The following is a 14,789-nucleotide window of genomic DNA, read 5'->3' on the forward strand; positions in this document are numbered from 1 at the left end:
CATGACAAACATCATAAAATGAAATATGAGGTGGGTTGTTTTGTTTTTTTTTTTTGAGAACGTAAGAGACGATGGGTTCTTATGTTACCATATCATCAATGCTGATTAGCTCAGGCAAAAAAAATCAGTGTTATTACCCGAACATGAACAAACTTAACTCTGCTTATATCATCTTTTCCTGTTTAGCGCAAAGGGAAAACAGATTTCACAAATAATGAACTTTCTCAACACCAGAAAAGTGATTGTCCAAAGAGAGTAGATATACAAGAGAAATAGTCTGAGTAAATCCATAAATATCCACCAAGCTATAAAGATCACCTTGTCATATCACAAACCTTTGCAAATATCTCTAATGTTACTAAAACCAGAGAGAAGTCCAATAAGCAAGCCAGCTCCACAGTCATCTGCTAAACTCCACAGTCCTTTCCTTACATACAAAATCAAACTGTATTTTTAGTGTGTAGAATCAAAATTCTGTTTTTATAAAAATATTTCCCCTGCAAACTTTCTCAGCCTTAGATCCATATCATAATTCACTGTGGCTGCAAGCACACAACAGGTTTCACCACTCCCACCACTCTGAATACTCACTGGCAATGAAACAACAGCTCACAAAATAGCTTTTGTCAGTTTTAGCAAGCGTAACAGAAAGCAAATCTCCACGATTAAAACAAAACAAAAGAAAACAAAAACAAACCACCACCAAAGCAGCACATAACCCTTCAGTAAGTTGTAACTTTTGTGAGGTCAGATTAAAACACTGTAAATCAAATCCGTGCATCTTCCCATATTGATAATCCCTTAAAACAACCAAACAGATGTCATGAGCTTCGTGCAGATGTTTCATTTGCCCTATAGTTCTCAAAAAAAAACACCAACAAACAAACAAACAAAAAAACCCACAAAAGTGTACATTCACTTTTTTTAAGTATTAAACCCAAAGAAAAAGGACCTCTAGGACAATGTAACCAAGGGTTTCAATAAGCAATTTTAGTAAAAGAATTTATACTCAATAGCAAGCAGTTTGCATAGTACACAGCTTCTCTGCATTTTATTGTTTACATTTTAAAACAGAGTGAAAGAGGGAAAAAACTCTCACCTTTGCCTGCAGGCTGTGGCACTGCAAATCCAGGTAGTAGGAAAGGTACCCCGGTGGTAACACCAGCTGGTTTCAATTCATTTACACCATATGTTGTTAAGGAAGTAATCAAATTAACCAAGTCCTTCAAAGCATCCTTCGATTCAGCCTCTTTTGCCTGTTCTAGTCTAAAGGATACAAAAATGACAGAAGACTATGTTAGCACAAGTCCATTTCAACTCAAATCACCGTCATCAATGACTTCTTTCATTTTTCCCTGTTAACTTAGAGAATAACCTCAAGTACCCTGTATGCTACTTCACACGTTCTCCATTCACATTTCTAACCATTCAGTCAGTCAAACATTAACGGATTTATGACAGCATACATTTATTTCACTTAGAAATTCACTTCATAAATCTTGCCATGAACTCAACAGCCTGCTAGAAAGCTGCACAGATATTAACATTTATTTCTAAATTACCCACAAGGCCAGTTGTATCCTGCATAAAAAGAGGAGTGGCAGCAGGGCAAGAGAGGTGAGACAGATTTTCTCTCTCTGCTCTGCTCTAGTGAGGTCCCACCTGGAGTACTGTATTCAAGCCTGGGGCCCCCACTACAGGAATAATGCAGAGCTGGTGAAATGGGTCCAGAGGAAGGTCACAAAAATGATCAGAGGGCTGGAGCACCTCTCCTATAGAGACAGCTTGATAGAGATGGGCTTGTTCAGCCCAGAGGAGAAAAGGCTCTGGGGAGAAACCTCACTGAGGCTTTCCAGTACTTGAAGGGAGCTGGTGGATGGCAACTAATCCACAGCAGGGGCACTGTAACTGGAGGGCTTTTAAGGTCCCTTCCAACCCAAACCATTCCATGATAAATCCTCTTATGAATAGGAAGCTGATAGGCAAATACCTCGATAGTCTGTCAGTAAATAAACCTGCACTTAATCTACTGTGGCACATTTATAGCTGATAATTTGTGTTAAAGAAATAGTCTTACTAGAAACAGAATACCTAGAAGTGCACAGTCAAGTATCTTTTTTAGAACTACAGACTCTTTTTCAGAAATCCTAGAGGGTAGAAAATGTCACATCTAATTCTAATCACCACTTACTGATAGTAATTCAGTCAGAGAAAATTTAAAGAAAAAAAAAAAAAACCACAAAGAAAAAAAACCACAAACCATTAAAACCCAGATTATTCTTCTCAGTTCCAATCAAGTGCTTACACATTCAAATCTTGTTATTCACATATTACTGTTTCAAGAGGACAAAACTAAGGAAGACAGCATGAGCAAACAGCTTTCTCTTAATCCCATGAAAATTGCCCAGTTAAAGACCATGGGGCTGCAGTGACAGGGCAGAGGAAGGCAGCAAAGGGGTAGTTGGAACCAGCAGCACCAACAGGCCAGCTTGCTCCCAACATCACCTCTGTCTGCATAAATCAGCAGGAAACCAACTGAACAACTGAATTGCTATGCAATTGTCTTCTAGCTGGGAAGGCACTTGAAAGTCATCAAATGTTTCATTGCATTCTAAGTCTCTGCAGACCTGAGGAGAAAGACAGGAACCACAATCCCTTATTTGCTTATGCAGTGTAAGCAGTATTTTGCTTCATGCTGATAAACTCATTCTGCATCCTGCAACTTCTCCGCAGTGAGAACAATGGCTGAACCTCACTCACACCACCACTACAGAAGGATTTAGCCCATCCATTACTATTATGAGAATCCTCCACACACCCTGCCCTTTGTCCTTCACAGACAGTGTCTTCTGGAAATATCTTATTAAGTCAATATTTTCACGTACTATTTCGCCTTATCAGCTCCAAAGCCTTCCTTCTTTGTGACTGGACTCCCAGTGCCCACATTTCATACTCCTACATGACAGTCATCCTCATGACAGTATGCAGTACTGTATATACAGTATATACAGTATACAGTACTGCATACTGGAAGACCTTCTTCCAAGAATTTCTTGCAAGGTCTTCAGCAATTTTTCTGGAGACAGTTCACAAAGAAGTAAGGATAACACACTGCTGTACTTTAACTCTGTCGTGTCAAATGACAAACTGGTGTGCTGTGTGACTGTGCTCTCCTTTTTCAGACACACAAACACACACTCCTCTGCCTCTTCTCATACATCTGCCAGGGAATCTCCACTCTTTGGCTGAGAAAATGAGCAAGCTCAGGAGAAACTCAGTTTAAAACACTTGATGTACAGATCACTTTTATGCTTGAAAATGAAATTGCTCATGACAGCACATTCCTCAAATTCTGCCTAACCTCCAACTGACAGTTTCTAGAAAACAACAAGTTTTTGATATCTAACAAAGCATTCATTCAAATAATTTAATTTATACTGAGAACCACAATTTATACTGAAAGAACAATAACATAACATGTATTGTAGCAATTTCGGCACAGATGGCAATTTATGCATGATTGTAACTGTCACTAAGGATTTCTTATGCCACAATAAAGTCTGATATTCTTTAAAAAACAAACAAACAAACAAACAAACATAAAAACGTAGCACAGTATAGAAAATTAAGTTCTAATATTTAGGTACAAAAACTAACAACTCAGAATCCAAAACAAAAACCAGAGTTAGCTCTTAACATTAACTTTTCTCATTAATGGCTATTACAGTGCTGGTTCCAACCACCTCTGACTCCCATACACATGATAACATGTACATACAGATTCCATTTCTGTGTTAGCAGCTTGTGTTCGAATAGCAAACATCAGCACCAACAGTACAGTACTTGCTTCTTTTATCATAAAAGATGATTAAGTAAAAAAAAAACAAAAAAAAAAAAACAACCACAAAAAAAACAAACAAAACAGCACCAAGGAATAATAACCTAAACAACATAGTTTCATAGCAGGAGAGAAGCATGTAACTTGATGTTCTGGTCCTACAGTCTTCATTTCATAGCAACTTACAACCATTATTTTCCATTTAAATCTATTGAACTATTCTTTCATAGGACTTTTTTTTTTTTTTTTTTTTTAAAAGAGCTCACAGCCATCTGTCTGCATTCTTTTTACATACCTGAGGAGGAGATCACAGAGGAAGTTGTATCCTTGCCATATCCTAAAATCATCCAGTAGTGTTTGTGATACATCACTGGAATCTTTGAGAAAACAAGAAAGCCCAGCAAACATCTCAACTATTTCAAGGGGAGAAAGGTCATCAGACTGCTGCATGTTCTGAACACACGTGGACAAACATTCTTTTTCTGCAAAGAATTGTAAGAAATGTAGGATTTTACTGACATTAATCACTGAAATGAAAACAGTTTTTAAGTGAAACATAGCAAAAAGGTAATGGTTACTTCATTATCTCTTATCATGCAACATTTAGCCAGACAGAATTCCTAGAGATGAGTAGCTTCAGATTCAATTCCTATCCTTTTTCTGCCAGCCCTGTCCTCCCTTGGATAATCTTTACCTCTTGAAGAAGACGACTGAGCAGATAAATACTAACTTTTATTTGAAAAGTTCACCTGGGAAAAATCAGTCAAACGAGAAAAAATATGAACTGTTTTAATAATTCTAAAAGATCCTATTCGGTACTTAAAAACAGCTATAGAAAGCCCTGAACTATAATATGTATACTATGGTGTTAGGTAAAACCTGACACAGAACATTCACTGTACGGCTCCCCTGGTCAGGAATACCTTGGCTGGCATTACATGCAGGTCAAAGAATCCTGAGGCAAAGCAGACAGCTTGTCTCATTCTACATCTCTCTCATGTTCCACTGGCACATTCCAAAACCCTTTCCCAAATCTGTACTCAGATTTCAGGTTTCAAAGATACTCCTCTTCAGTGACTCCCTACTCAAACTTTCCAGTATTTACAGGAAAGTGCAAGTATTTCTAGCTAGACAGATTAGAGAACTTCCCAAAAGTTCATATCAAAACCCAATAAGCAAGCAGATGTTTCTTTGTGTGTGAAGAAAAGCCTTTTCTCTAATATAAGATGAGTCTCCTGACACATTATCTCTTAAGTCAGGTTCACTTTAATGTATCATCATAAATCCATCAGAAGCTTGCTACAATTGCACACAAAGTAATTATCAGCTTTAAAATCTAATCTGAAAACATTTAACTGATGTCTAATTTGTGCTTCTAAGACATGCTGTCCACTCACTATTTTCTCACTGGAATTGAAAAGATGGTGCTAGTGCAAGAAAAAACAGATTAACATTTACTGTGAAGTATGCAGAGACAGGGTGACATCTTTCATAAACTGCTAAAAAGGTTTTGCAGCACCTTGTAAAAATTTGCTTGCCACAGCGTGGGGAAACAGTAACCACAGATTACTATAATTTGTGGTAAGAATGTCGGCTCACTGAAACAAGTGTTTCAACTGAAAAAAAAATAAATCTGCACTTAGATGGTGCCACTGCCTTGAAAGCCCTAAATACCATGTCGTAAATAGGTTTTACCAAATTTCATATCTCAAACATTAAATAACTCAACACTCATACTTTAAATTAATGCCACACCACTATTTTCATTCAGGAATTTGTTCTCAAGGCTCTCCCCATGCATATTATCCTCTCTGACACCAGTTGTCATTTCACTTTGCTCTCACAAGTCCTTAGCCACTAACTAGTGTGGCAGCAGCCCTTCTGAAGCAAACACTGAGCAATTCCTTTATAGATGCATTGAGGGTAAAGTATTTGGTAGGTTTAGCTTCCAAAATTTCTCACCATCTCCCCCTGTATACTAGTTTCCATACCAAAAACAGGACACTATTTCCCTCAAATAAGACCAGCAGGTAAAACTGAATGGTTCTGGCTGCTTCGTTCTGTTGGTGGCTGTCACACTAGTGGCACAGGAACTGAGAACTGTGCCCCTGTAAGAGGTGTGGGAGACAGCCAAGCAAAGGCTGGAGAGCCCTGGGCTAGGTGGATAATGTTTTTGAGCTTGGGGAACTGGCAGGGCTGACCGGATACAAGCTAGCTGTTCCAACACACCCTTAGTAAGTACTTGGGGCTCCAGATTTGCACCAGACTCCCTCAAGCATTTCCTAGTGTCTCTCTATTACCCAGTTTTCTCTGTGTTCAGAGTATAACAGCCCCTTGATGCCCTGGATAACAGAGTAAACAGCAAATTACTGGTGGCTATATCAGTCTGACCCAGTACTTCCCGCAGAAGTGAAATGTCAGACAAAGAACATTCTTTCAGCATATCCAAATTAGCTCTCCCTGATTTTCATAATGTACCAGTATTTACTACAGGGCAGATGCTTTTCTAGGCTTCTAATAGCTCAAAATGCGTCAGCAGAACACTCTGAGCTGGTTCCTCTTCCTGCAGTTTCCTCAGATGTCCCTACACTTGAGTTGCCAGCTAGAGCAGCACCTAGGCAACGTGGCTGCTGCTAATTCAAACACTGGGCAGCAAGCAACAAAATTCCCTTAAGAATTAATTCTAGCAACAAAAATGACAAACCTATTCATCTGCACAATGAGCATTTTTCAATAGAAGCAGTTACTGAAGTTACCCAAACAGTAGCAACAGTGAGACAGAATCCGTCTTCCTGGTTATCAGAGGCTCTGCAGCAAAGCAATAGGAAAACACTGCTATTTTGTTTTAGATTGTGTGAAACAAAATGAATTGAAAAACAAACACCCTGGAATGAATGTCACATGTACATCAAGACCTAGGTCCACACAAAAAGCCCACAAGTTTTCTTCGATCTACAGTTTCCATGCCTATTTCACTATTAGTAAAGCAATCAAAGATAAATAAATAACTAATACTGGAGAAAGACACATACCGTGAATGTATTTCACTACATTGACACTAAGGCCGTGACGCGATATGGTCATCAGTACTTCCCCTGCACTCTTCCTCCAAGGCAGATTATAGGGAGGGCACCATGACGTTATTGCACTGAATAAAAGCTGCAAATCATCCTTTTGAGCCAGTTCTTCCGCAGGAGACACAAAACTGCACAGTTTTACTAAGATCTGAAACAGGAAGTCAGTAAACGTCCAGCATTATTATCTTGCTATTGGTATTGCCATTTCTGCCTAGACTTAGGAAAAGTTAAAACTTCCTTCCAATTGTGCACGTTACAAGAAGCTATGTGCTTTTCTCCCTTAGCTTATTAATTTAAAATAGAAAAACAAAGACAAGGCTATTTAACACGTAGCTACTTCAAGACTCAATTCAGGCGAAGATTATTAGCAAAACACCAGCAGCAAAACTTAAATGAATCTCTCAGGTAAAACAGCATGCTTGTTTTGGGTACCAGCATATTCCTTCCTTCTATAATCAGTCATTCACTGATTCACAAGTTTGAATCCTGCAGTGGTCTAAAGGCTCTGAGAGGCAAATCATTACGTTCCTTCCTAATGCAGGGAAGTTCATTGAAAAGCTGCTGCAGAGCAACATCTGTACCTTCTCAATCAACAAAAACAGCCCAGGAAGCTTGATAGGGCTGTAGTGCTGCTGTAGCCTTTCCTATCTGGAAAGCCTGTATCCTGGATCCGAATTACCAGATTACCTTAAACAAGACAATACAGAATCATAGAATTGCTCAGGTTGGAAAAGATCTTAAAGATCATCAAGTCCAACCATGACCTAACCATACTACCCTAACTAGCAACCCTCCACTAAATCATGCCCCTGAGCAAAGGCAGATTATATGTATATATACACACACATAATATGCAGCAGTGCAGCCTGTCAGTACATTATGTGTTCTCTTTTGTGCATTTTCTAAGGACATTTGTTGTTCACTTTCTGTCTTCTGCAGGAAGCTGAGCTTCTTTCCCAGAAAACATAAGGAAGATTTTGGAAAGCTACCTGCACCCCAAAGATACACAGAAATTAAAACAAAAAGCAGAGCACGGGGACTACCTGAAGCCTCACCCACTCCAGCTAACTCATTTCAGAGTGCTACTTGATGGCCCTTGATGAGGGATAGAAAAGATTAGAGAAGTAGCATATTAGGGAAACATTTGTGTAACTTCCACCGTTTTTTATCTCTGCTAACTAAAATACAGCAATGCAACTTCTGAAAGGTAGCTCACAGCACATCATGATTTCTGCTTCGGAAGAAAAAGTGCTGTACTAAGCAAAAAAAAGCCAAAAGAAGAAAATGGCTACATTCCAATACAGTGACTGTCACCGGGCAGATAGTAATTGTGAGAATAAGCCTGATCTTTATTTTTGTAGCACAGGCATCAAAACGCTGTACAAATTTACACTTACAAATCTCAGCACTGCCTTCATATCACTGAAGGCGATGATTACCAACAGGCTCCTACAGTTTTGTGTGTGTGGTTACATAGTTCATTCCAATGTGTACATGGGAACTGACAGTACGACCATTGAGTCTGCTTGTTCTAACAGTTTAGCCACGAGAACATATGGGAATTCCTTCACAAAAACTCCATTTGGAACTTGGAAAGCAGGAGCAGGTTCCCTGGTCTCCCTGGCAAATCTGGAGAAAAGCATCTGGAAAAACATGAGGGATAACTCTAACAGTAAATGCAAGCTAAGATGGTTTACCCTCATATTTAAATTACTTCCAAATGCATTATTTACTTCTGTAAGTAAAAGGAAATCAGGATATGTGAAATTAACTCACAGATTATTAACAATACTCATATTTTTTACTGTGTCTATTTCAATCAACAATGGCCAAAGATACCAAACATCAGATTAAAGCAGAACAACAGCAAATGCTTTGCTCCCTTTAGATAGCTGTGTGGAAGAGGTGCAGTAATTTTTTTTGAAGAAACACTTGCTGAGGACAGAAATCACAGAACAAACAGGACAAGACTTTAAACTCATCTGTGCTTCCAGAAACTCTAAGACTGCAGTTTGCAAAGAATCAAGTGAGAACAGTTTCTGGAGAATTCTCAAAAAGCATTTCCCCTCTTTCTGTAAGATCTATGACCTATTTTACCTTTCTTACCTGTACAAAGACTTTCTGTAGTAGCGCTCGGCGCTCTGCGAGAGGTAGCTCATTCTGTGCTCCTCCAACTACCTCAGGCACATGTGGAAGGTCAAAAAACAGATACAGACATTTAACAAGTGTGGAAGGCACTGACATTGTAGTCATGCAGTCCACGGTTTTCTGGGGAGAAAGAAGATAGAGCAAAACCACAGCTGAGCAGATTATTATACTCAAAATGTTACGCTCCTGTAACACAGTTGACGCAGACACTGGTTCTTCCTTCTAACCCTTCCGAGCTGTCCAGATGGCAGTACAGACTGACCATCTATTTGCAAACTCCTACCCAAATAGTAACCTTAAAAACAAACAGCACCCTAATTTATTTACACTACAGTAGCACCTAACAGCCACAGTCAGAAGCAGTCCCTGCACTACAGAAACCAAAACCAACAGCCTCTGCCAACAGGAGCTTGCAAGTCGATTACAACAGTTCAGCCAAGCCCTCATTAACCATCTATTTAACAGCACAAATGAGCACACAATTAGTCAATTCTTGCATTTGGATGGCAAGAAATTAGAAGTAGAAATAGGGAGCAAAGCAAAAGAAAACAAGAAAGCATTATTGGTAAGGAAAGCCAAATTGGGTGGAGGCTGGTGACATACTGAATGTATGGCAGACGACATGCTGAGTTCTAATGGCAAATTAGAGCAGAAAGGGCAAACCACACAGCAGCCTGTATGTTGCCACAGATTGGTTCTCTAATGTGAGCAAGCAGTGGAACCAAAGGCAGAAGCAGTAATGTTTGTGATACCATTTGTTCATCATTGCTTTTGGCTTCCCCTTCTAATAATGCATCCTACATAAACTGGGGGGCATGTATTGAGACTGAGTGATTTAGGCAGTGCATGTGACATGAATCTCTATGGAGGCTAAGCAGCAGCATGTTCAAGAAGCCTTTGGGGAACAATAACAATTGCCTGCAATAATTCTAACTTCAAGTTCCAAAAGAACGATTTTTAGGCAATTGAAACCACCAGGAGCTGAAGCAGAAATTCTGTGGCACCGCAGCAAAAAAAAAAAAGACCTTAACACAGAAAGCAGAAAGTAGCCCAGACCATCATTCAGTGTGTTCTCACAGTTCGTTATTGTGATTCTTATGCGTCTCCAAGCCCCCAACTTTCATTAAGCATTGCTGTTTAAGACTAACCTGTCCTGATGAAGCTAGTAAATTAATTGTAGTGAGCAACATCCAACCTCTACTTGCTTCTTCACTTTGATTGATTTCCAGAAACTGGACGATGGCACGACTTGCAGCCTCTGTAAGGGGGACCGGGTGAAAAGAAGGGAAGAGAAATACAAATTTAGTTTTAAAGTCTGCAGCATGGAAAACTTCCTCTCAACAGTCTGTGCGCTAAGCAAGAATTCAGCTCTAAAGTAATGCTTGCAGGAAAAAAAAGTAATAATTAAAAAAGGCAAGAAAAGGACTAGGTTCAGGCCTATTCTCTCCCAACACACATTCTTGCCTTCCACATGCACTTGGCTCTGACACTAACCTAGGCTGTAAAAAGTACATTTTAAGTATCATGCTTTCAACCAGAAGTCAGGTTGTGCAGTTGCAAGCAGCAACTGTTCTTTAAGCATTTTAGGTTTACCAAACACAACTTACTCTTTCTCAGGTGTATTAATTCACTATCACTTAGAAATTTCTGTGGGAAAGAAAAGCTTATATTCATGGCCTGGGGCTGGGGGGAGAGGGTGAGGAACTGCGCTGAAACAATAGTATGGACAATAAACAGACAGGACTAAAGGAAAAGAGATGTAAAAAGCCAGGAGGAATAAAAACAGGAAAATAAAGGTAAAAAAGACCAACAATTACCTCAGCACCATTCTACTGTTTGTTGGGTTTTTTTTTGTAAGATGAAAATGCTAACAACTTATGGTTACTTAGCATGAGGAAGGGACCACTTTTGAAATCAGAAGTGATTCTATACCAATGAGAGCATAAGTTAAATATTCAGCCTGGGAAATAAGTCATCCTTAATAAATATGAGCAAAATGCAATACAAACAAGAATATAAATGAACTAAAAATGAAGTCCTAATTCATTGCTGTCTACATATATGTGTGTTAAGACATCTGTCACGCCAATAATGGGAAGTGCCCATAATACTTAAGGAAAACCTAAAATCGTTTTGCATTAATACTGCACATCAATCATCTTCAATGCTTTCAATGTCAACTAGAACTGAAAAAGAAGTAATATTGATGAAGAGAGGAATTACAATGAAATTACAAAACAAGAAAGAAGTCTGCAGTTGAATCCATCTTCAATCTTGTTTTGTCTGCTCCATCTTCTGTCAGATTCCCCACAGCATACCTGTACATGAGCTTGTTCTAAGGTAAATGCACCCCTCTTACTTGAAACTTGCTGGAGAATATCTTGAGCATTACGCCCAGCTTTGGTCCCACCCCAGTACAGGAAAGATGATGATGAAAAGGAGCTCAGCAGAGGACAACCAAGACAACAGAGCACTGCCCTGTGAGCAGAGGCTGAAGAACCACCACCCATTCAGCACAAGGAGAGCACCCCAGTGCTGACAGCAGGGATGCTACAAAGAGTCGGAGCCTGGCTTTTCACAGAGACCCAAGGCAAGAGACATGTGGCTTAAACTGAAACAAAAGAGACCAGACTGTGTGTAAGGAGACCTTCCCCCTCTGCGGGCAGCCAGACATTGGGACAGGCCCTGCAGGACTGTGCTGGCTCCAGCCTTGGAGATTTTCAAGGCCTAAGAGGCCTTGCAAAGAAAATGTGGTTTTCACTTATGTCCAGGAAAAAAAAAAAAACAAAAAAAAACCAACAACCAACTTTTGAAGTCATAATCTTAAAGAAAAATAGACAGAAAGGAAGATTGCAGGTAAAAATTAACACTTGTTTTGGTTTTGTAGAAGCTGTTTTTTGTTTTTTTTTTTTCCCAAAGATTTTGTTTTTGCAGCCTTATTTTGCCCTACAATTTTTCTGAACAAACCATCGGGTTTTCCAAGTCCGGGACTAAAGTAAGGGGAGGCATTCACCAAATCCCTGAAGGTGACTGACCAAAATAAAATCAGACAGCATTTCCCCTCACTTTGGTATTGCAGGTTCCAAACGGTGGACATGCAGCAAACAACCACTTACTTGCCAACTTACCAATTCTGGGTGGGCAGTTTGTTTTCTGAAATAATTGGTCCTAAGAACTGACCATAAACAGAAAGAGCGGTACAGAACAAACAGGGTACCAACAGCCTCCTTTGGACACGGCTTTCAAAAGCCACCTGTGGAACACAGGCTCTCTTGGTATCTTTGAAAGTGAGAGACTGAGAGGTTAGGTATGTGCTTCTGAAAAAGCTGCCACACTGCTGGCATTCTAAACAGCAGAGCAGTCAAGCACTATAAATAGTTGCTTCAAAACTGTCAGTCTTAATTGAGCAGTACCTAAAACACAGACAGGATTTAAAGTGCAGGAATACATTCTTTTGTCATCTGCTCTGAGCAGGTTTGACAGCACACTATCCAGGATTCACTTCTGTAGTCAGCAGTAGCCTTACTTTATTGCTTGTAATTTTTCCTTGTTTTGCAGTGCTCAAGAAATCCTTTTGATACCGCAGTCTCTGTGCCTGACCCAACATCCTCAGGCTTTTAACTTCTGCACAAGAAGCCACAGCATCTAGAATTCGGATGTGCAAGAACAGCAAGGAAGCAAAGAGATGAAGAACTATAAGGTAACATCCATACATAAATACCTTGACCATTCTATAGGCATGAGTAGATAACTACGATCACAGTTATAACCACAGTGAGCAGTGAGTACAGTAGTCAGATCTTTCAACATTGAGCTGGTAAATACAGGAAAGAGGCTTGATATACAATGACCAAATGGAATACAATGACCAAAGAAATTTCATACAGAAGAGGCAGCAGGGATGCTTTGTGTCTCTGACTTCAGAAGAGCAGCAGATAGAAACCTACAGGATAAGCTCCATTCAGATTGCTAACAAAAGCAGCGTTGCATTAAAGGAAACGTTCCTGCCTATAGCAACAACAGTATGAGTTACTTCAGCATTTACACACATATTCTAGTAAACAGACCAATATCATTGTGCTATTTCATATTGTATTGCTATCTTCAGTATAGTACTAGTGGCAAAAGACTAGGTGGGTAGGTAAGGAAAGTGTCCATATGCACACACCAGTGCAGCGTGTATTGGCAGTAAGGCTTTTCAAGGATCCCTCTTCTAAGCAAGCCCCCACTGCTCTACAGGGAGAATACCTGGAAATACACTCAGATGCCCAAGGAAGCATATAGTTTTAATGGGCCAACAAGAAAGAGAAGCATCACCTTAAACTAAAGAGGCAAGAAACCCTTGTTCCGTCAGGAGCAGTGCAGTGTTGTCATCACAAGCAGGAGATATGGAGAGGCTGATCCTTTTGCCCCGTTAAAGAATAGGAGGTTTGCTCAGCAAAAGATAAACAATTCAACGGTGCCAGCACTTCACCAGCCCAGCTGATAAAAGAATGAGCTTTCCAGGATGTCACACGTCACTTACCTCACGGAAGATCTGACAAATAGCATCTAAGATTAATTATAAGGTTAACAGAAAGAAATAAGATGCAGCCGTCCCTGACCAAGACTGATTCCTCGTGGCTAACAGATAGGGCTCTGCTTCCCCTTTGGAGCTGCTTCTGTAAACCCAAAATACAATCGCTGAGTAAAGCTAAGTCACCTACAGGTCACGGGGAAAAGCGCAAGGAAGAAAACATGATTGTGTACTCACAGCAGGTCAGCTCACCCCCAGCCTCCACACACCACACACCTCCAGGCTGTGTGCTCAACAGACAAACAGCTAACCAGCATATCTCTGTGTAGCCCCTAACTCCTCTGTTAGCATGATACAGCCCCAGTGCTTCCAAGAGGTGCAGACACTACAAATAGCACTATCAGAAAAACTTCAGACCTCAACATGGAAGGAGCCTGAAGGTACGCACTTGATTAAGAGTGCATAGAAGATACGCATTCGTAAACTGCCATCTACAACACCTAACAAACACAAAATGCACTTGGACAACACAAAATGTCATTTAGTGCTTAGCAATTTAAACTGAACACTCAGTTCTGCTGACAATGGCAGATGCCAACTGTAGTAAAAATGCAAAATACAGGCAGAGTTTGCAGATCAATAGAATTGAAAAGGGAAAAATAAAGGCAGATATTGTCAGAGGCTGAACATACACCACTGATGTGGTTTTCTGCTACAGCTAAACATTTTGATGAGGAGTTACCAATTTGGTCTCCCAACATGGTTTTAAAGTAAGATAATGGTTGTCTTTAAACTTGTAAATTACAGAAATGCAGAAATTAAAATATTTTTCTTTTACTGGTCAAAATTTGATTAAAAAAGGGGGAAAAACAACCAACAACAATAGGGTGTAAATAATAAATGAAAAAGCTGTTTCTGAAGGGAAGGAGGGATTAGCTTAACAATCTAGAGAGAATTTAGTATGAACTTGTAAATACTGTGACAGATTCACAGAGAGCGTTGCAAATATGCAATGATACACTGTGTAAAATTAATAAGGTGAGACGCAACAGAAGAGAATTTAAAAGCTGCCTAAAACAGTGATGTACGCAGAGTAGCACCTACACTGAATAATTTAAACAAAAAGAAAAAAAATAAAACAACAAAGCTTGAAATTCACCTTAAAAGGAGTTAAAATATTCCAGCCCTATGATGAATCCTTTTGTTTTCT

The 14,789-nt window shown here is 39.6% G+C and overlaps 1 protein-coding gene across 9 annotated transcripts in view; it reads right to left on the bottom strand.

Moving 5' to 3' along the window:
* Positions 1-14,789, bottom strand: part of WDFY3 (WD repeat and FYVE domain containing 3) — a 139,691-nt gene that overhangs the window by 83,456 nt on the left and 41,446 nt on the right. For all 9 annotated transcript variants that reach the window (XM_052682977.1, XM_052682973.1, XM_052682976.1 and 6 more), the window contains exons 5-9: positions 10,212-10,321; positions 9,022-9,183; positions 6,871-7,063; positions 4,134-4,320; positions 1,100-1,266 (exon numbers count right to left, since the gene is read on the bottom strand). In XM_052682977.1, coding sequence (XP_052538937.1) covers positions 1,100-1,266; positions 4,134-4,320; positions 6,871-7,063; positions 9,022-9,183; positions 10,212-10,321 — 819 coding nt within the window. The remainder of the gene's footprint in view (positions 1-1,099; positions 1,267-4,133; positions 4,321-6,870; positions 7,064-9,021; positions 9,184-10,211; positions 10,322-14,789) is intronic.

The sequence above is a fragment of the Tympanuchus pallidicinctus genome, unplaced genomic scaffold (assembly GCF_026119805.1).
Source record: "Tympanuchus pallidicinctus isolate F22 unplaced genomic scaffold, pur_lepc_1.0 scaffold2, whole genome shotgun sequence".
Taxonomy (NCBI): domain Eukaryota; kingdom Metazoa; phylum Chordata; class Aves; order Galliformes; family Phasianidae; genus Tympanuchus; species Tympanuchus pallidicinctus.